At 39.3% G+C, this 22,532-nt stretch overlaps 3 protein-coding genes and 1 long non-coding RNA gene across 5 annotated transcripts; 3 read left to right on the top strand and 1 right to left on the bottom strand.

Moving 5' to 3' along the window:
* Positions 1 to 6: 6 nt before the first annotated feature.
* On the top strand, positions 7 to 9,185 carry LOC100632527 (methylcytosine dioxygenase TET1-like). The gene is made up of 11 exons (XM_019993496.1): positions 7 to 886; positions 1,959 to 2,132; positions 2,964 to 3,042; positions 3,742 to 3,820; positions 3,885 to 3,921; positions 4,844 to 4,900; positions 5,425 to 5,633; positions 6,284 to 6,428; positions 6,599 to 6,688; positions 6,761 to 6,901; positions 7,061 to 9,185. The coding sequence occupies exons 1-11, from the start codon at positions 482 to 484 to the stop codon at positions 9,005 to 9,007; spliced, it is 3,363 nt and encodes a 1,120-aa protein (XP_019849055.1). The 5' UTR covers positions 7 to 481; the 3' UTR covers positions 9,008 to 9,185.
* Positions 9,186 to 9,374: 189 nt separating this feature from the next.
* Positions 9,375 to 17,930, bottom strand: LOC100632400 (mitogen-activated protein kinase-binding protein 1-like). Its single transcript, XM_019993495.1, has 33 exons — positions 17,728 to 17,930; positions 17,591 to 17,649; positions 17,446 to 17,537; positions 17,306 to 17,368; positions 16,982 to 17,039; positions 16,827 to 16,925; positions 16,660 to 16,776; positions 16,504 to 16,605; positions 16,033 to 16,385; positions 15,902 to 15,974; positions 15,732 to 15,845; positions 15,573 to 15,663; positions 15,478 to 15,521; positions 15,345 to 15,414; positions 15,152 to 15,254; positions 14,971 to 15,065; positions 14,011 to 14,136; positions 13,486 to 13,669; positions 13,358 to 13,436; positions 13,153 to 13,264; positions 12,999 to 13,062; positions 12,908 to 12,947; positions 12,726 to 12,856; positions 12,590 to 12,660; positions 12,348 to 12,535; positions 12,198 to 12,255; positions 12,053 to 12,120; positions 11,637 to 11,851; positions 11,440 to 11,497; positions 11,095 to 11,390; positions 10,631 to 10,994; positions 10,105 to 10,395; positions 9,375 to 9,756 (listed from the first exon to the last, which is right to left on the bottom strand). Exons 1-33 carry the CDS (start codon positions 17,816 to 17,818, stop codon positions 9,499 to 9,501), a joined length of 4,227 nt encoding a protein of 1,408 aa, XP_019849054.1. The 5' UTR covers positions 17,819 to 17,930; the 3' UTR covers positions 9,375 to 9,498.
* LOC109580411 (uncharacterized) lies at positions 17,118 to 17,734 on the top strand. 2 transcript variants are annotated; one of them, XR_002184234.1, is made up of 3 exons: positions 17,118 to 17,354; positions 17,450 to 17,545; positions 17,630 to 17,734. It is a non-coding gene; the product is annotated as an uncharacterized LOC109580411 (long non-coding RNA). The 2 variants fall into 2 exon arrangements; XR_002184235.1 differs by having other exon boundaries at positions 17,269 to 17,354; positions 17,450 to 17,554.
* A 132-nt stretch (positions 17,931 to 18,062) lies between the features above and the next one.
* LOC105316825 (serine/threonine-protein kinase D3-like) lies at positions 18,063 to 22,522 on the top strand (the record flags this gene model as incomplete). The annotated part of the gene is made up of 8 exons (XM_011412043.2): positions 18,063 to 18,187; positions 18,237 to 18,471; positions 19,223 to 19,358; positions 19,417 to 19,551; positions 20,547 to 20,839; positions 21,306 to 21,441; positions 21,906 to 22,048; positions 22,403 to 22,522. Coding segments are annotated over exons 2-8 (1,182 nt in total), but the record flags the coding sequence as incomplete, so codon positions are not given.
* Between the last annotated feature and the right edge of the window lie 10 nt (positions 22,523 to 22,532).

Here is a 22,532-nt window from a genome sequence, read left to right as displayed (position 1 = left end):
GCTGAGCTGCGTAAGCATTTTCCTTTTCGCGGAAAAGACCGCCCACTTTACAAAAATGTAATGCGCCGCACCGGTGCACCAATGGAATTCATTACATAGTAGCTTTTTCCTCTTTACTGATATCTTCCTTCCCCCTACCATTTCTCCTTGACTTTCTCAGTTTCTCTTTATCTTCTTGTCAGTATTTATGCGAAGAGTCTCTCCATCTCTCACTCTTCATCAGTTCTTCTCACTTCTGTGCTATCCATATACTATATAACTGTAAGTCACCATCGAAGAATGTTGAAGAAATCTTCATCAGGAAAGAGATCAGAGCTATTATAATATTTATATTTGAAATTCAAGAGTGGAATATCAAGCTTATTCACGAAATAAAATCTTATTCATTGTGCTGCTCTACTGCTAGGCACACACACACGCACTCACTCACTCAGCACTTTTTTGATACATAAACGTTGATGGAAGGAGATTCAGTCCTCTGATGATGGCAGCAGCAACTACTAGTCTATATTTGCCACAGCATTGGACACCGCAGCCAACAGATCATAGGAATTTAGAGTCTCCGGTCCTCAGCAACACACCCGGTCTTTCTTCTCCCCTTCGCTCACTCTCTCTTTCCCAACCCAACGGTCTTCTCAACTCTCCTCAGCTGCCTAATCCTTTCTCTCTCCACCAGCCTCCTCCTTCGCCTTCTCCTTCACCGTCCCCACTAAAGCAGACCACCACTGTCCCTCTGCCAGTAAAGAGGACGAGAAGAAAAAGATGTGGACAGTGTCCTGGCTGTCTCAAAACAGACAACTGTGGCCGATGCGTCGTTTGTACAAACCCAAACACCACCAATTCAGTTTGCAAGGAAAGAAGATGTGACCTTCTCACACAAAGACCGGTAAGCAAAAAATTACAAGCCCTTCAGGGCTACAAGCACTTAGGAAGCACTTGTGTTTTACATGCAATTCTTTCTCTCCATTGTTGTAAACTTGTATATATCAAAACAATTCTTATGTCAAGTGTAGTTTTCCCTGTCAGCTCTTGCCTGGCACTTATAATAAATTATTACTCCTTAGCCTCTTTTTACAAGATTTTTTTTTGGATTTTTTGATGATTGTCAAAATAGGGTATTCCCCTTCAAAAACCCCCCACTCTGTATACATACATGCATATCTCTCTCTCCTCCTCTCTCTCACTCATTCTCACTAATATGTTATGTTAATAAGGTATGAGTAGCTTCCCACAATCCCCCACGATCATAGTCTGTGTGTGCATGTTTGAACGACGTTGTCATAGTTACACAGAATTAGGAAGCCACAATCCCAAAATTGGATGAAAAAGTGTTTATGACGTACACACGTGCATGTGTGTCCACGTGTACTCGAATGCCCATCTCTTGTGTGCGTGTGTACGCTATTTACATCTGAATCAAAGAGTGATTGTGTGTGTGTGTGGTGACTATGTACATGTATGTACATGTATGTGTGTGTGTGTGACATGATTGTAGAGATTCTAAGGAAACTGGATAAATTATCGACTCATTATTTTGCCTTCAATTTGATTATGGGCTTATTCCCAATTTGTAATCATTCGTTGGCAATGAAAGGTTGTTTTCGAAGTAGGAGCAACTCAATGGAGGAGAGAGGGCTTTTGGGAAGAATGGAAAGGAGAGAGGGAGAGAGTATTCGTCAAGAGAGTGAGAGAAGCGTAAGCTGTAGCACAACTTGCAGCTGATGTAGAGCTATTCAAGTCTGTCCCATTCATGCTCCTTGACAGACTATTTAAAGTGTTGATATGTACAGCTGAATGATATAGACACCATTGATGGATTTTCTGTAATTCTCACATTTGTCTCATTTTGCAGTTATTCACACTTTCGAGTGTACACAAACACACGCACGCCTCATACAATTCATTTTAATCACATCTTTCTTTCTCTCACTTTCTCTGTCTCTCTTAAATTTTTTTAGAGGAGCAGCAGTGTGACTATAAGTGGACTTACCCCAACCACTGAGTACAGTACTTCTACACCAACTCCAGTTGTTGGGACTGAAAAGCCTTTTCCTCCTCTTTCTTCTCAACCTGTTGTCATGAGCAACAGCAGCAGAGTCTTCAGAGAGGAGCTACATGTATTCAATGACAGAGTAAGTATATCAAAGACTAATTCTATTGCCAGATAATGATAAACAAATTTGGCAGCTGAATATCTGGATTTCTTTAAAAGCCTAGCCTATATTTTAAGCCGATGATGATGGATCTATCCTCCGTTGCCGTTGCCATCATCGAGATGTGTTAGTTTGTCACCTGCCTGTTTATCCATGTTAAACATATAGCAGCTGCCATTTAATAGCATAATGGGTCTCTGTTTGTACATGGTTAAATGTTCCTGTATCATCTTGCAGGATGACAATGTTTCTTGTGGCTTTTATATGAATTTGAGCCTTTGATAATGTTATCAAGCTTATTGCGTGTGTCAGGCTTTTACAGCAAATAAGGAGATAGAGGAGAGGAAGAGAGAGAGAGAGAGAGGTCATCAGAGAGAGTGGAGAGAAAGACTAGAAAATGAGAGTAAAAGAGAGAGAAATTGAAGTGAGAAAAATTTAAAATGCTAAATTGACTTCATTGGTAAGGATTTTGTTGACACCACTAATTAAAATAGTGCAAATACATGCCACCACTGTCTGACATTACAATATTAGTATACATGTATGTGTGTGTGTGTGTGTGTGTGTGTGTGTGTGTGTGTGTGTATGTGCTGATGTGGTTGGTGTAGCATGTATATGTACACACACTCTGTATAAATATGTATTATGTGTATTTGGAGATGTTTACTAGTACATAATATTAACATAAACTTTATAAACAATCACAATCCCTTGTTTACCTTGCTATGTTCACAACAAACATCTTGTGACCTTTCTCTTCTTTCCTCTCACTCCCTCTTCCTCTACTTGTCTCTCTCCCTCATTCTTCAGTTCTGTCCTCCTACCAAAAAGAAGAAGAGAACTGGAGCAAGTAAGAAGAGCAGAGAGCCACCTCCTTGTGGCTGCCCTGGTAAGTGATCCTCTCTTTCCTTCTACTGTAAGGCCTAACTTGAAAGACATTGTTGACAAACTGAGTCAGAAGGAAATGATAACAGTCTAATAGGACAACACTAATCTTATTCTTTCCTTTCCATCTCTCTCTCTCTCTCTCTCTCTCTCTCTCTCTCTCTCTCTCTCCTTCCCTCTCTCTCACACACATTTTTGCTGTAACTCCATATTACAAACTAGTACTATTACTAGTCATACTCTTTAATGGGCACATTATTTGTGAGTGTAATTAGTTCAAATATGTCATTGTAGGTACAACGTATAATGATATGTCCTTTATTCACATTCCTATGGTTGGAGGTAGGACCAGCAATGTAAACAGACTAAAAATATACGCTCCTCCTACCCACCTTTTTGTCTGTCCTCCTCAAAATTATCAATCCTCAGCAATCTTTGACATTTTAGCATGCAAACTTATTGTAAACTTGTGTCACGCAACAAATACAAAGAACAAATAGCGTATATGTGTTTGTTATTACGTTTGAGCGGGTTACATATGGGCAGTACCAGCTGGACACAATGTCTTATTATGTTTAGCACGGATGTCATTATGTCTAGTAACTATGCCAACGCCATTAAGGAAACTGTTGAAGAGCATAATTACTGTACTTAGCTGCGTGTGAATCCTCTTATATTCTTTCTCTCATGTCTTGTCTATTAGGGTCGGACGATGGGATATTCTATACTCACCTTGGTGCCGGGTCTACGCCAGAGACATTGAGAGAGACATTGGAAAAGAGGTGACATAATTATAATGATGAATAATAATATTATGAGTATTTTTATTTTACTTATTATACACAGGTTTAATGTAACTGGTATCGAACTCCGGATGCTCGAGGTGAGGAGAGAGAGAGAATAGAGAGTTTTGAAAAGACGCAAATAGATACATGTACATGTACACGAGAGATCGTCCTTAGCCTGCATACATCAACGAGGCAGGGATTGTATATAAACTGTGGTTTAAGGATTTAAGTAGCTGTTATGTATCGAACTGGCTTCAAAGAGGAGGAACAAATGAAGGGAGGGGAGAAGAGAGGGAGATAGTGGTATAGATCAGCTGTTCAAGTACATATTGTACATGTACATGTACATGTACGTGACAGAGGTTAGAGTATAGAGGGAAAGAGGGGAATGATACTCATTAAGAGTATAAGGGTTAATGTCTCCACCACATTATGAGTTAGTCCTTTGAAGTGGTTTGTATGTGTGGATTGACTGTCGGTAATGGTGTGACTGCAGAGACCATGATATCATAGTTACTTGCTATTCTGAGAAAAAGGCTAAGAGGAAGAGAGTCTATTTATCATGCAATGTTGACTTGTAATAGCCAAAAAACACTTGGGAGTAGTTAGAGGTGCCATTAAAAATATCATGCATGTACACGTACATATATAGTGTACATATGTGTATTACTTAAGAATGTATATGTACTCTAACCTTCTTCTGTTCCTTTGCTCATGGCAAAATCTCACAGCCTCTTTGTTTTCCATTTGTCTATTAAGTGCATGGATTTATAGTATTTATAAAGGAGTGGCCATGCATATTTATTACTAGTCTCTTGTATAGCACTGGAGGCAGTGACTTTCATGTAGTATAAACTTTGTGGTCATTAGAAGAATTTACTTGTGTAATCTTACCCTCTTCTTTCCCTGACCCTCCCTCTCCCTTTTTTGTCTTCCCTCTCCCTCTCTCTCTCTCTCTCATCCTCTCTCTCTCTCTCTCTCATCCCTCCCCCCCCCTCTCTCTCTCTCGTCTATTAGATCACATATACTGGCATTGAAGCAAAGACATCAGAAGGTTGTCCAACTGCTGAATGGGTAAGAAAAAGGAGAGGGGGAGAGAGAGAGAAAGGAATGAAAGAAGCTGTATCAATTTACAATATGTGTGTGTATGCACTGTTAGATATAGTAAAGATACATTATCATTACTTACTAAATATAGTCACAGATACTATATATAGCTTATCCAATACATCATAGTATATGCACACAAGCCCACAACACTCTTAATTGCAATTAAAGGTTTCAACCACAATCTACCATACAAATTTAGCCACCACTATATGTACATGTACACAATTACTCATTATACTATTCACTAGGGTAGGGTGTTACGTGGTATTGTGCATGTACATGCACATGTAGCATTTAGTGTGTAAAAACTACATGTATATACACTTAACGACACACGCACTTGTAATAACCATCGGTTGACAGAGTTATGAAATCTTGTGAGCGACTAATGTAAGCAGTCGATAACGTGGGACCTCAAATATTTTAACAGTCTCTCTCTCTCTCATATTATAATCTTACCTTATCTTCTACTAACTGACATTGTGTAGGTTGTTAGAAGGAAATCAAAAGAGGAGAAGTTCCTGGTACTGTACAGGCACCATATTGGACACAGTTGTGATGAGCAGTATACCGTGGTTAGTATCGTCTATTGGGACGCACTCACTCCTGAGAGAGCTGGGTACACGTACAACAAACTGGTTGAGATACTGCCTCAGAATGGGTTCCCCACACCTAGGAAATGTGAATTTAATGACAGGTACAGTTATTAATAGTTATGAATGGTTATTAATAGTTATGAATGGATATTAATGATTATTGATGGTTATTAATGATAGTTGGCATGACACTTTAATATGCTGTACCAAATTATAGTTTCCAAAGAAAGACATTTTTGAGAATTTTGATGGGCCAAGAGAGAGAGAGAGAGGAGGGAGGGAGAAGAAAGGAGGGGGAGAGGTGGAGAGAGAGTGGGATGGACAGACAGCTATGTAGACAGTTACATAATGTGAACAGGATACTGATTCAGTGTGTATGTGTGTGTGTGTTTGTAATGTTTGAGTACATAGCAAATGTCATTAGATAAAAAGAAAGAGAGAGAGGAAGTTAAGTCACAAAGGTATCATTCATAATGGTCACAAAGATATCATAGAGTTATCATTTGCTGTATGTGGTATATGAAAGACTCCCTTTAATCTCTAATGCTATCAATATTCATGCATGTACAAAAGAAGAGGAGAGAGAGAGAGAGAGAGAGAGAGAGAGAGAGAGAGAGAGAGAGTGAGTGTAGTATACATGTACATATAAATTTCTAGTACATAAATGTACATGTACATATGTCAGTAACACAAGCAACTAAACATACTTCCATTGATGTATCTTTTCTCCTTCTCTTCACTACCACTGTAGTAAAACTTGCTCCTGTCAAGGGGATGATAAAACTGTTCATGGAGCCTCTTACTCCTTTGGATGCTCATGGAGTGTGTACTATGATGGCTGTAAGTTTGGGAAAAGCAAGATCCCACGTAAATTCAAACTACAAGTACCAGAGAAGGTATGGCATTAAAATGTGACACATACATGTATGTAAAACTTCTCTCTCTCTCTCTCCCTCCCTCCCTCTCTCTCTCTCTCCCCCCCCCTCTCTCTCTCTTTCCCCCTCTCTCTCTCTCCCTCTCTCTCTCTCTCTCCCTCCCTCTCTCTCTCTCTCCCTCTTCTTACCAGGAGCCTGAGCTAGAAGGTAATGTTGATGAGCTAGCTACATACCTTGCTCCATTGTATAAGAGACTGGCACCCAAAGCTTACTCAAATCAAGTGAGAAAAAACAACAAAAACATTAGATACATATACACAACTAAACCATATCCCTCTCCTTTTTCCCTGTAGGTAGCTACACAGGCTTCAGGAGAAGAGTGCAGGATTGGCCTAGGACCAGAAAAACCATTTTCAGGAATGACTTGCTGTATGGACTACTGTGCCCACAGTCATTATGATAAACACAACATGCCTGATGGAGGAGCAACCGTGGTATGTGATCCCCCTCTCTCTTTCCCTCTTTAATTATAACTCATGTACATGTACAATTGGCATACTACTACTACAGTACAATCAGTACAATCTCGTGTGTATATTATTGTGTGTGATTATGTAACTAAAACTATCCTTCCTCTCTACCTTCCTCTCTAGGTTGTGACTATACTAAAAGAAGGTGTGTATCCTGATCAATATGTTAAAGAGGACACCGGAGAGCAGATCCATTGTCTTCCCCTCTATAGACTCAAGGATCCTCCTCCTCAGTCAGTCCCGGGAGTTGAAGTGAGGCCAGTACAAGTTGAACTACCACCGCCAGTCACTGTACAACCGGTCCTAGCTCCACCGCCCACTCAAAACCATTTCAAACTGGAATCACCTCTGAATACCATGATACCGCCATCAGATGTAAAGAGGGAGAGAGGGGAGGAGGGGCCAAGGAATAACAATAATCCGTTCTCCATTAACTCTATACTTGGTGGTGATACGCCCACTCAGCTGTTGATTAAAAGAGAGATGAATCAAGAGGAAGAGCTCAAAACAGAATCATTCTCCTCTTCCATAACATTCCGTAGCTCTACCCCCACTCCAGTTGACACCCCTACCAAAAACGATGGTCGTTATAGCAACGGTTTTCATGGAAACGGTCCGATTGGGCTCACTTTCGGAGACTACAAAAACGGAGCTTTGCCACGTCCTTTAGACACGCCCCCTCGTCCCCTGGCGCTAATAGCAACAGACAGTTCCACCGACTCTGATAGCGACTGCTACATAGTGAGTGACTCTCCCGATACACGCCCACCATCCTGCGAGCAGCCGATGGAGGAGGGGGCACATGGAGCCTCGTCAGCTGTTCCTCCTCATCCTCAAAGAAACGGTTTCATCAATCACTTCACTCATCCTCTTAACAAGCTGAACGGACCAGTGACCACACCTCCTAAATTAGGAGCCACACCCCCAGCGTTTGGTAGTGGACCTATTTTATATCCAACCGGAATGAATGATTCCTTCTCTCATCCCTTTGACTCGATATTAACATCAGATATCCCAACGACTAATAATAATAACAATATCGATGCAAACCCCGCCTCCTCTACTCTGCCAGTGGGTGGGGCTGCACTGCCCACTCAACCAGCCACTAACGAGCTAAACGGACCCAATAAGTTCCAGCTACAGGCTCCGCCCGTCCCAGTCAAGAGGAACGAGAGGGTCTATGCTGTATCAGGTGGTATTGCTCTGGCATTGAGTCACGGCTCAATCCTGATAGAGTGTGCTAAGAAGGAGCTTCATGCCACAACAGCAATCAAGAGACCAAACAGACATCTCCCGACAAGACTGAGCATGGTCTTCTATCAGCACAAGAAACTGAGGAGTCGCTATCACGGATACTTTGAGGAGGTTGAGAAACAGAAGAAACGCCAGGAGGAACAGCTCCAGCGTAAGCTCCTCAACGAAGCCATAGCCGGAACACAGAATGGATACCGGACTCCACTGAGCAACAGTATAGGACACATAGTACAGTCTCCTTGTTCTAAAATACCACCGACTTTCAGAGCAGGGATGAGACAGAACTCGGTCAATCTCTCCCGCCTCATGGGAGACTCAGAGGAAGAAGAAGAGGATCCCGATGACTACTTCTACTCTTTGATATCCTGCAGTGAGAGCGAGAGTGAAGACGAAGTTGAAGACGACATCACTCCTGCCTTCCCTACCTTCTCAACCACTCCCACCAACGGTCAACACGTTGCCCATTCTCCCTCCTCTTCCTCCTCCTCCTCCTCCTCTTCTTCCAATCAAGTCATTTCTTTCAAGGTCCCCAAACCCGAGAAGCTCAGCGAAATGGAGTGCCCGTTTTACATAGAGTATCCCATATACGTACTCCCGGCATTCGAGCGTGTGTATCGCGAGTACATTCCGTGTCCTATACAAAGGATAAGTGAGGGCTCCACTAACACTCTCTCTTACAGCCGGTGCAGATCGATCGACATGATGTCTGGGAACTACTCGAATTTGAACGTGAGGGAGAAAAGCTTGAAAGAAAAGAAAGAGGATGAAGAGAGTTCGGGGAAGGAAGTAGCTCTTCCTAATGCGTTCCCTTCTTAACGGGTTCCCTTGGTAGGGAGAGATAAATTCATGTGACTTCTCTCTCTCTTTCTCTCTCACCCTCTTTCTCTCTGCTTTTCTCTGTAAAATATTGAAACTTAGACTTTTTATTAAAATATGAAACAATGTAGAAAGATAATTTATTATTATTATTATTATTATTATTATTATTATTATTATTATTAGATATTAGTGAATAATATATTGTTATTAATTAATTATTATTGTTATTGTTGCATGGTCAAAAAAAACATATTTTTTATTAATAATTTATTTCTTTATTAATTATTTCTCTCATTCCAAAAAGCGAAATTTTTAATTAAACTTGTTTAGAAAACAACAACAAAAACTGTAATGGATGGATGCACAATATATATGCTACAAGACTGTATGTAAATATCAATAACAAATAACTGAGTGATAAAAAGAAACAGTGTCTCTTAGTTTTAAATGCACTTTATAATGTAGTGATACTAACCATCTCACAATCCTCAGTCCTCACTCTTCTCCAATTTCTCTTTCATCATTGCTATCAGTCTCTCTGACAGGTTCTCCAAAAATGGTTCAAGTGATTCAGCTCCTGGAAGAGCTGCTGGCTTAGGTTGGCTTGTCGGTGGATTCGTGGTCGTAGTTAGAGAGTCTAGCGTCGCTGATTGTCTTATGTCTGAGAGTCGAGAGGATAGCGTTTGTAAGGAGGTACTGATGAGTGACTGAAGTTTAGTTGAATTATCAGTTGATAGGGAGAGTGACTATTATTAAAAAGAAAAAATGCGGGGTTGTGATAACTGGAGGATTCAATATATCTAGCAAGGAGTTTCTAACAGGGTATTTTGTGGAAATGGCTCCAAGAAAATAATCCCACATTTCTATAATTTTTCTGATAAATATACATGTACATGCTTTATAAAACTTTTAGTTGATTCTGAAATTCAATTTTTTATGGATTTTAAAAGTTTCTCAAAAATTGGGCTAAAGTCCTTGTACTACAATACGTGTACACGGTCTCGGGCCAAAAATCATCAAAATTGAAAAGGAGAGATTTCTACATTTTACAAAGTGTGAACTAATTCCAGTAAAAATAATGTTCCTCTTCTCACCTGCTGATACAAACCGCCTAATGCTGTAAGTGATTCCTGACATTGCCCAGTGATAGAGTTTACTCTGTTACAAAGTTCATCAAATGAGACTTTATCATCGTCTTCCACAAGAGACTGTGCATCAGTCTCTTTCACAACTGACTCTCTTGCACCATGTTCCTCCTCCTCCTCTCTCTCCTTTTTATTGTCATCCTGACCAGTCTGATCTACATGTACATCTTCTACTGATTTCACTTCTCCTTCTATAGCTTCCTTAGCTTTACTTGACTCAGCAAACTCAGAGTAGCCAAGCTATAAGAGAAAGGGGAGGGGGGGAGAGAGGTTGAAAGAGGAAGGAGGGAGGGAGAGAGTTCAAAAGTGCATAATAACAACCCAATGATTAAGTAATGAACCACAGTCAGTCTTATCAGCTATGACCAGCAATTACCAAATGATAAAGGTTGGTGATAGCTGTCATGACAACACCAGGAACTCTTACTGCATGTACATGTAAACTCCCTCTCTCTCTTCTTCTCTCTCCTCTTACTTCTTCCAATCTTTTTCTTGTCTTTGTTATCTCTTCTCTAGTTATTTTTGGTCTCTTCACTACCCTTCCTCTTGGTCGAAACCTAACAATATTCCCAGTCTCCCCTGTCTCATGTGACTTCGAGCTATCATCATCACCATCGCTAACATCTCTCCCTTGCTCCTCCTCCCCCTCCTCCTCCTTTCTCTCCTCCTCTACTGTCAGTGTCTTTGGTTCGCTAGTTTCTTCCGAAGAGATGTCTATTACTGATTCTGTCTCTGTAGAGCGAGGTGAAGTGGGTAGGGTTCGGTAACGATTATCAGTTAGTTCGGGTGACGCATAATTAGTAGAAGTTGAGCTGGTAACAGGACGAATTTTAATGCACCTACATGTACATGTAGATATGCATGTAATGATAAAATGATAATAATAATAACAATAATAATAATAAACTATTAAGTAATAAGTTAATAGCCCACTCTTACCCAGTAGTGAAGCTCCTCCTCCTATTATAATAGATGGCTGATATGCTCGGTCGGCTGCAAGGAGGGGAAAACCCTCTCGTAGGACCCACTCCAGGTGAGTCTGTCTCAGGGGCGGGGCCAAAAATCAGGTCAGCCTTCTCGGCCGTCAAACTCTCAAAGTGAGTTCTTAAAAATGCTGACTCATCAACGATAAGAGTCCCGAGAGACTTTATGTTTGTCTCGGGCGTTGAGCAAGTACTATCAGGACTCTCCTCCTCCTCCTCCTCCTCCCCTACCTTTTTCTCAGTCGGTGATACCTATTAAAAGATGAAGAGGCGTGGTCACTTTAACACACACACCACCCACCAACTCTGCCACGTTTTTCACGGAAGCTCTTCTCTCGGGAGTCGTCACTTTGAACATACTAAGATATGAATAGTTATATTAATAGTTATTAGTAATTATATTAATAGTTATTGATAGTTATTAGTAATTATATTAATAATTATTAATAATTATATTAATAGTTATTACTGGTTATATTAATAGTTATTAATGGTTACCTGGGGTCTACGCTGTCTCTCCCAGTGGATTTAGGATACACCAGTTCCTCATTGCTCATAAGACTGTCAGTTACACTAGGCTGAGTCTGACTGTCAGTGGTATCCTCCTCCTCCTCCTCCTCTAGCAGTTTCTCCATTACTTGTTTCATTAGAGTCTCTTCTTCCTTTTCCTCCTCAAGTGATGAGTTAGTCTCACCATCTTCATCTTTCTCTACCTACAACAAGCCATTGTATGGTGCTAAGTTTTGAGTCTTATAAAATTTTGCAGATTTTGCAATTCTTAAAAATTCATGAAAAATAAATCAAATTAAAAAAGTCTAAAAAAAATTTGGGGGGGGGGCAAATTTGCTTAATTTACAGCCCTCAAAAATTTTATAAAATTGCATAAAATAATATCCCACAGTAGTTTAGTTTACCTTGATATTCTCAGTATTTTCTGGAGAGTCTCTTGTTTCTACCATCTCTATCTCAGCCTCTGAGCTCTCTGTGTGCATAAGTAGGTCATGTGATAATAGTGTGATAATAGTGTGATAATAGTGTGATAATCATGTGATGTCATACCTCCTTCAGATGATGCGTCTTTGTCCTCAATCATAATGAACTGCTCAGCAGTAACCCTCTAATAAATAATAATAATAATAATAACAACAACAACAACAATAATAATAAGTGTCTAATAATAATAAATTAATAATAATAATAATAACATACCTCAGCCCAGCGACCAGCTACAGCTGTTCCATCAGGAGGTGGTGGTACAGTAACTCCTTCTCCTCCTTTCTTTGTCTCTACTCCAACAGTAGCTGCTATACTTGGTCTGGAGTACACTGTCCTCTGAGCCCAGGAAGGTAACTTACTGACACTGAACCTAAACCCCTCCTCATCTTCACCCTCTTCATCTGGAGAGGGAGGGAGGGGAAGGAATGACAGGAAAATGGACACGGTTTCTATACCTGGTACATCAGTTTCATCCAGTGAATGAGCTCCGTCTTTATCTGCTTTTGGTATAACGTACGTCTCTCTCCTGCCACCAATATAATAATACCCAGTATAATAATTATATCAAAAATTCATATGATAATGTGTTACCTGTCGACAGGCATAGGTGTGGCTAGGGTAGGCGTGGTCAAAGTAGGCGTGGTTGGTGTTGGAATGGTTTGAGGTGTGTAATATTCAAGATAGGCCGTTTGCTTATTTTCTTTGAGACGTCTTCTGATGTTCTAATATAAATCAATGTTATGAATTATCGTATTTTAAAAAATTATAATTACCTCTTTCATATCAAGGGATAAACGCCAAACAAAGACACAGCTAAACAATAAAATTAATAAATAAATAAATTCTTCTTCTAACCCGCCTCACCTGTCACCAGAGGTAGTCAGCAGATATGAGCTGTCATTACTAAACATCAAACCAGTAACCACCTCTGAGGGAAGAGAGAGAGAGGAAGAGAGAGGAAGCAAGAAAAGATATAAAATAATGTAATAGCTGTATAATATATATTTCCTTTCCCTACCCGAGTGTCCCTGTATTTTACAGAGGAGTTCTCCAGTAATAAAATGAAGGACATAAACACATTTATCTGATCCACTGACTGCAACATAGCTTCCAGAACAATCCAAAGACAACTGAAAATAAATAAAATAATTATCATTAAAAATTAGCCTACAATCATCATTAAAACTAGTGAATAATACTATTATTAACTATTAATTACTAACCTTCAATAAACCGGTCGTTCCCTCGTCCTCACAAACTTTACAGGAATTCTTAAGCTTCCCGGTAGTGATCCCATAAACCCTACAAGCCCCGCCCACATAATTAATAATAACAATATTCGCAAGGTTACCGTAGAAACTTGTCCTGACTAGCAGTAGCGATGAGGGAGGAGGTGGGGTCAACTATCATGTCATACATTGAGGACTTCTCCGCAATGTGGTGGGCGCGCTTAAAGGAGCCATTTTTATCCAACGTGTAGAAGAAGAGAGATTTGTCCGCTCCACAACTGTAGAGATACAATGTGTCCTGAGATACTGAGAGAGAGAGAGAGAGAGAGAGAGAGAGAGAGAAAACGTAAGAAGAATAATGTAATGGAATTATAAAGTAATTTAGACTTATTTATTTTAAAAATATATGCACTAGGGTTTCCCACAAAGCAGGCTAAGTGAGTTAAAAGCACATTTCATGAGCTGACAAGCACTACAATAATATACATGTGCATGGCTTTTGGAGCAACTTAAAAAATCAGCATTAACGATCAGAATCAGCTCAAACTTAATCGCTACATCGTCAAATTTTTAAGCAACTTTAAATCCACTGGAAATCTTGATAGTACACCGTACATGCAAATATTATATATTAATGCTTTTCTTACTAGAAAAGTTGACAGCAGTGATTGAAGCTGAGTGATGATCAATGGTATGGACGTGGTTGTAATTATCAGACACATCAAATATATGTATGAGTCTGTCCCTACTCCCAGTGGCCAGTAGCATCCGATCTGAGAGGGATAAAGGGACAGCATTGGGTCAAGTAAATCAGCTGTATGCAATATAATTAAATAACATGAAAGATAGGGGCAGTCTGTATCTTAATCAGTATACTAAATTGTACAACACAATGTATCATGGTTTACGTATTACATGTACATGTACATCTTTCAAAAGTTTTTCAGATGATCATAACTTAAGAACTGAAGTCCTATCTGTAACTACATGCAGACTTGGGTCAAATACAACGTGGAAGTATTTAAATACAAATACAAATACTGTACAAAAACAAAAATACAAATACAAATACAAATACTGTTTTCAGCTTTGTATTTAAATACAATTACAAATACTGCATACATGTATTTCAATTACAATTACAAATACTTTCTTCTCAAGTATAGACAGTTATTAACTACGTAGTTTTATGAATTAATCAATCAAGTAAATTGAAAGCCTCTTTTCATTATGCATGCATGTATAATCAATAATATTTAGTTATAGTCATGTATTGCATTTAATGAACGTTAGTGTTTCAAAGTTTTGTCACTCAAACAGCATCTTCATTCACATTGAAGTATTTTAAAGTATTTTGCTGTATTTTGAAATACTTCCCTGCTGTATTTCAATTGCAAATACAAATACTTCCTGTTGCAAAAACTCAAATTACAAATACAAATACAAATACTTTCAAAAGTATTTAAATACGACTAATTACAAATACTATTTGTATTTGACCCAAGTCTGACTACATGTATCCTTATACAGAAAATGTAGGCCAATATCAGAGCCATTATTATTCAGAAAAACCAATGGTCGAGTAAAAGAGAGAGAGAGGGTCTTACAGGAAGGGTGAACAGGCGAATACTGCACTGACAATATTTCAGAATCATGAGCAACAACCTCAACTATCTTATCCATAAACTGCAAATCATACACCCTACAGGAAAGAAATACTGAAAATATACAAGAGATTACTGGATCATCATACAAAGAGATTACTGAGTTTTACTGAATTACACAAACCTAAGGTTTCCCTGTCTATCCCCTACCGCCAGATGACGTCCTTCGGGAGAGAATTGAATAGAACGAACGCCACGAGAAGCATCAGCAACTGCAGTGGAATCGCCTGCAAAGAATGACAGAGAATAGAGTTAAGGGCAGGTACATTATATGCTATATAGCTTCATTATTATGTACTCATTACTTAGTTACCTACCTGGTAATAGGCTGGTGTCCCTAAGACAGGTAGTGTCGGTATCATCAGTGTATATTATATGGAATATCTCCTAAGGCATTAGGACAGCAAAATTAAGTAATATTACATGTACAGTGTACATGCATACACGTACCTTAGAATAGACATTCTTTAGTTGTGTTTCAGAGCCATTTGATTCTAAGGATGATTAATAATAGCTGAGTGGGTGGGGTCAGTTGCTATAGTTACCTGTTAGGTTCCAAAACCGAACAGTGTTATCAGAGGAGGAAGTGATGAATGATAAAGAAGGAATGACACCATTAGCCAATGGAGGATAAGCCTGTACAGTAGGAGAGAGAGGGAGGAGGGCATGTATAAAGAGTCTCTCTCTCTCCCTCTCAACATTACCTGTACATCCCACACACAGGCATTGTGGTACAGGAATGAATGAGTCTTTCCAATTGCCTTGAGATTCTTCAAATCCCAAATATAGAGACTGTGATCATTGTACACGGCAACCAGCTAAAGAGAAAGGAAAAGAATAAAATTGACATGAGAGAGTTGCTTATATTGTTTACTTTATTATTATTATTATCATATCCTAGAGCAACAGTATCCGGACACTTCCCTGGCTCTGTAATAAACTGCTGCCTATACTCCAACAATATACATTATATACTACGACTAATTGATTTATAATATTACTTACGAAGCTACAGTTGACTGAAGTCCAAACGAGAGCTGTACCGTAAGAGGATGTGGGCGTGGCATAGTAACAATGTAATCAAGAGTGGCAGGGTCAAACAGTCTCACAACTCCGTCGCCACACCCACACATAATGAAAGACTCGCTGTACTCCAGACAGTAGGCACGGCCCGACTTTATATCGGTTAGTTTGTCCAGCTCTCTTGAAGAGTTGAACTGACAGAGGAGGCCTGATTTTGTCAGGGAATACGTGAGGCCGGAGTGTCGGCCGTGCCCACATCTGACGGAGATGAAAGTGTTGTTCTGATGATCACCGAGTATTGCTGAGCGGCCATTAAGAGGATGAGTGAGAGTAGACTGAGAGACAGAGAGGAGGAGAGAAAGAGGGGGAGAATGGTAAGATAAGAGGTACATTGTAGGAGGAGAAATTAAAGCTTGTATTATTATTATTAATATCATTTTTTATTTTTCTTACTTTATATCTCTGATTTGTGTCAAAGTACCAGAATCTAACACGCCTTGAACCACAAGTTACAAAACAGCTCCCATCTTGAGAGAAGGCCAATCCAAACACTTGCTACAAGAGGAAGGGGAGGGGACAATAAAACTCCACCCCCACAAATATAGTGACCTTAGAAGTGATCTTGTTTGAAGCTAATTTGACCCCGCCTCTCCAATTCCATATATGGATATTCTGATCGTGTTGGTAACCGATTGAAATGAGGTACCGCCCGTTTGGAGAGAATCCCTATACAGTATAAACGTGTCAATTAATGTCACAGGATATTTCAGACCTACCAAACAAGCAACTCCAAAGGCGTGCCCTTTAAGACTGACCAGGTGGGTGGGAGGAGATGAGACCACATCCCATACCTGCACAGCAGGATTGTGACCACACTACAGTACATATCATAATAATTTTATTTTTCAGTTGTACATGTATTTCTTCTTACTTCTCCAAAGGCAACAAATTTACCGTCACTCGACAAAGAGAGACAAGAAATCGGCTTCCTAATTAATTAATATTTAAATAAATATTTAAATTGATTAATGGCTGATTAATTTAGTGATAATTGCCGTCTACGTGTTATAAATGTGTATGCATCATTACTTCTGGTGATTAATTAATTTGGACATTTGCCAACTTTGTGTGTGTCTATGATTACGTGTTTGCTGTCTTAATATTTAGATAGGAAGAATATCATCTATTATTATAGTCCCCACTAGAAGTGTGCGTGTGTGTGACTAGTCTGGGCCCGCCTCTGTGTGTGACATACTTTGATGGATTAATGATGTGACCGTACTTGCTTCTCTTTGGATAATAAAGTACTACAGTACACCTGAGAGAAGAGAGAGAGAGGGGGAGAGAGGGTCGATAAAGAAGATAAAAAACTTCTCTCTTTTTTCTTTCTCTTACCCAGCAGGATATACAAGACAGGATCCTGCTGAAGACACTGATAATGAGTTGCCATTGCTGCAAGTTAGGCCCAGGACTCTATCAAGAACGACCTACAAGAGTTGAGAGAGTACATGGGGGGACATATGGCAATTATTCTTTATACTTTCTCTTCCTCTTTCTTCTGCTTTCTTTTTTTGGCTAGGACTGGTCTCTTGGACATTGCTAAACGGGAGGAGAGGATAGGGAAAGAATGGAGAAAGAGAGGAAAAGTGCAGAGTGTCTGAACTCTGAAATTCTAACCTTTGAATGGGCGCGGTTTCCCGCCCTTTACTGCGAAAAGGCGGGTATAGTTATTAAAATAGGCGTGGATAGTTAGTACTGATGACGTCATTTTAATTAATTAAAAGAGGTGGAGTTGTGTTAATAAATTCCAGGGGGTCCGGGGGTTAGTTATTAAAATTTTGGTAATTTTCCGTAATCTTATTGTGAAAATTTTCTGCCTAACAAGGGAATGAAGAAAGTCAACTTCCGTATACTCTCCCATTGGTTTCTATGGTGTAGGAGTGGTTTATTAATGTCACCTTGCGGTTAATTAAGTTCCTTTTATTGGAGGACTCCCCCACTCCTCTCTCTCACTCTCCGACTTGTGGACCTTCTCTTCTTTCTTCTCTGTCTGTACCATCTCTCTCTCTCTCTCTTAATCTCCTTTAGCCCCAATATTAAATTCTTCCTGAACTTTCAAGACTGTTTACAGAGCAAGGTAATATTGCATGATAATAATTATGGACCAGAAAGTACATTAAATTTAGTAGAAGAGCTAAGATAATGTCATCAGCTGACGAGGCTGCCTCGACAGCCTCTGCTTCTAACGGGAGCGTTCCTTCCCTTTCCCTAACCGGTGAGAATGGCCTGGAAGAGCCTAAGCTGACCATACAGTTCCAGTGTGGTCTCCTCAGGGAAGAGGAAACTTTCATGGGCTATGATCTGCAGATAATGGGTCTGGATACCCTCCAGGAATACGTATGTGACATGCTAACTTTCAAGGTATGTGGAGATTCAAATTACACACGAGAAAGAGAGAGAGAGAGAAAGTTTTGTATAGATTTATCTGTATACTATATAACCTCAGGCTTCAGAAAGGTATTGCTATGTCTTAGCTCTCTCCTTTTTTCTTTCTATCTCTCTTCTCTTGCATTCCTCTTACATAATCATGAATGTGTCTTTGCATGGACTGCACATTATTTTCTATAAATAATTGCCTTTTTAATTTAATTTTTTTTTTCCATATTTTGTTTTTATTTATTGTCATCCGTGAAATTACAAACTAGTATGATTATTGGAATTTTTCATAAAAGTAATACTTGTGTACATGTACATGTATGTGTGTGTGGCCAAGAGGCGATTATACATGTACAATGTACATGCTTTTTTGCAATTAGTAACACTAATTGTTTTGCCCTCTCTCTCTCTCACTCCCTTCTGTTTTGCATCTGTTTGGTGGAACAGTTGTTGCTTCCTCCTTAAGAAACATCTGCCATTCGATTCTCTTGTTATTCTTTCCTCTCTTGACGCATTAGCCCATGTATATTGTATATCCTTTATTAATGATAAACCCTCTTATTACTTTTCCCATTAGTTACAAAGTTTGTTGTATGTGCGCTTTATTTGTATACATTAGTCCATTCACTCCCTTTTATTAGTGATATTGTCATAAATTGTTTAATTTAATAACACTGATACTATATTATGTATATGTATATGCCACTTCTCAAAACATCTTCCTTCTCTCTATTAGTATCCAGATCATCCTTATGGGGATCTCTACGAAAAGGTCACACTCTACAAGCATGACAAAGACACGGACTCTCTCCAAGTTCTGACAGAGCGAGACAATATCACCGACGGGCTTTTAATAGAAATAGTATTAGTAGGTAAGCGATCACGCTGAGTGTTGAGTGCATTTATGTTTTATGATTGTGTGTTTTTTAGCTAAAGCAAAACAGATATATAATGAGTCAATATGTCCTCATATACTATCAGTACATACGTATAAGGCACCAACTTTCTGTGATCACTGCGGAGTGGTAATGTTTGGTATATTGAAACAAGGACTCAAGTGTGAGGGTAAGTTCTACTTCTCTCTCTCCCCCTCCCTCTCTCTCTCTCTCTCTCTCTCTGTATTTGTTACCTTTATTTCTCTCTTGCATCTTTTTTGATTGTTTGTTTCTCTTGTTTCCCTCACTGGCCTATTTTGTATCTTCTTCCTCCTCTTGTTCACCCACTCTCTCTTCAAAGGCTGCACACTTGCACAAACAAATGAGAGAGAGAGAGAGCTAGACTGTCAGTAGTACTGTATGTACAGTATATTGTTTGTTGTGCTAGCTGTTGTGTGTGACTGGATATGTAGTGAAATCCTTTTCTGCACTAACCCTCAGACCGTAAATGGAATGGTTTAACATTCTTTTGATCTTGTTGTAGTACACATGAACACATACTCACTAACCTATGGCAGGCATACTACTATGTATCATGTATGTTTCTTCTTTCTTTCTCTCTCTCTCTCTCCCTTTATTCAATGACTTTCATTCATTCCTTCTCTCTCTCTCTCTCTCTTTTCTTTCCAGACCATCTTATCCTGTTATGATTCTGCTCAAGTGTTTGTGTCTGAAAGAGAGAGAGAGAGTTTGGACTAATAAGTACATGTACATGCGTATAATGTGTGAATGTGTGACATGTGTACAGCTGCATTTGTTTTAAATTATGTCTAGCTGAGCTGGGTGGAGGAGGAGGGATCTATCTACAGTACATGTAGTGTAGAATTGAGATTGTGTGTGTGTGTTTACTGCTAATACTGAAAGTACATAAGCTGTATCTCATCATATTGGCATTTGCATGTATCGTTATACATAAATTATTATTATTATTACTGGATGATATCATTGTAATTGTTCTAAGTTAACAGGAAACAGTTACATACTAATAGATGCAATGTGTGTTTCTTTCTTCCCTTTCTGTCTGCCTGTCTGTCTCTCTTCCTCTCTCTACCTCTCTCTCCCTCTCTCTCTCCCTCTCTCTCTCCCTCCCTCCCCCCTCTCTCTCCCTCCCTCTCTCTTTTTTAGGATGTGATAAGAATTTCCACAAAGGTTGTGCCTTTAAGCTACCCAATGACTGCACCAGGCATTGGGGTGACAACCCTCCCTCCTCGTCCACCTCCAGTCTACAAAGAATCCCCAAAGGCTCCTCGTCCCTCCCTCGCTCGAGCTCTTCCAATCGCTTGAGAGAAAGAAAAGAAACATGGAGCGGTAGACCGCTATGGATTGACAAAGCACTTCACAATAGACCCCAGGTCCCTCACACTTTCTTTATCCAGTCATTCAAGAAGCCTACAGCTTGTCACCACTGCAAGAAACTGGTAAGTATAACCTTACTTTACTCCATCTACATCCAAAGTAGACTATTCTGTACACTGCATACACTTATAAACTACATTGTTAACTCTATTCCATCTACATCTAAGTAGCCTATTGTACATGTACATGTACATACATGTACATGTACACTTATGAGCTACATTCTACACTGTATATACCACCTTTTATAGTGTTGTTTTGTTATTGTAATAGTTGAGTGTTAATAGGGACAGAGCTGTATGCCACTGTTTCATAACCGCTTGTGTGTCAATGCAGTTTAGACTATCTCATGGAATAATTAATTTCTGATTAATGTCTAAAGTTAACACTGGGATGTACTTACTGTATCTCTTTTTTCTCACCATTCTTACCTCTCTCCTTCTCTCTCTCCTCCCCCCCCCTCTCTCTCTCTCCCTCTCTCTCTCCCTCCCTCTCTCTCTCCCTCCTCTCCCTCTCTCTCTATTTTAGATTAAAGGTGTATTCCGTAATGGTATGAAGTGTAAAGATTGTCAGTTTAGTTGTCACAAGAAATGTGTCAAAGACGTCGGAAGCAACTGTCCTGGGGAAGTCCCCTCTCTTAGTCGAGTTGACAACGGAGAATGGGGTGAGCTAAATATATTATTAATAATAATATAATAATAATAATGACTATATTATTATTATTATTATTATTATTATTATTATTATCACTATATAGAGCTGTCAGCTATTACAAGCATCTCTGTGTTTACTTGATCTTATTAGTGAAATATTTTTACAAATTATCTCAGTCATAACATAATCAGACCCATTCACATACATCTGTGTACCGTGTACATGTACACATGTCACATGCTTAACAGCCATTATGTACATGTTCATGTACGTGTATGCTAACGAGAGGAAGCTTCAAATCATATTATAATGATGAAGATGGTAATGATGCCGTGTCTATTTCATTATAGCTTTATTAATCAGTTGATAACAACAGAATATGAGCCATTCCTCTGATTTAATCACTTTCTCTCTCTCTTTAATCTCTTTTTTATCTCTCTCTCTCTCTCTCTCTCTCTCTCTCTCCTGTATCAGGTCACAGTCGTATCATGACTAACATTATATCGAATGAACACGTTTCTGATGATCATTCAACGAAAGAAGGAGAGACAGGAAGAGGTGAAGAAACAAGCCCTACCTCTTCTTTATCGAGTCAAGAGCATCTGGAGAGTGAATCAGTAAGAGGACTAGATGTACATGTACACTGTACATGTACATTTGTGTAGTGAAAGAGGAGGGAGAGAGAGAGAGTGCCTGCCATGTTTATTATTCTTCATGTCTTAAGTGGTTTGTATTTTTATTAAATATTTACATGATCATAATTGCCACACATAATGTGCCTTTTGAGTATAATGCTGGGGAGGGAGAGACAGAGGGAGAGAGGGAGGGAGAGTGTTTGTACTTGTATCAATAATAGTTACTAATTGTTGTACCCCATGTAATGCACATGTAGGAGGTTTTGTAATTAGGTATTTTAATTGTTAATTATTATGTTTGTCCATTGATGTACATGTACATGTATTTTATTACAGGCAGTTCCTATGGATCCAATAGCTGAAGAACCAAGCGGAGGAGAAGATGCTGTCAGTAATGATGACTCTGAGCATAATCCAGCAGAAAATGTACCATCAGCTAATATCACTTTACAGGTAATGGGGTGGT

The sequence above is a fragment of the Amphimedon queenslandica genome, unplaced genomic scaffold (assembly GCF_000090795.2).
Source record: "Amphimedon queenslandica unplaced genomic scaffold, v1.1 AMPQUscaffold_13492, whole genome shotgun sequence".
NCBI lineage: Eukaryota > Metazoa > Porifera > Demospongiae > Haplosclerida > Niphatidae > Amphimedon > Amphimedon queenslandica.
This window is presented reverse-complemented; position numbering and strand designations above follow the sequence as displayed.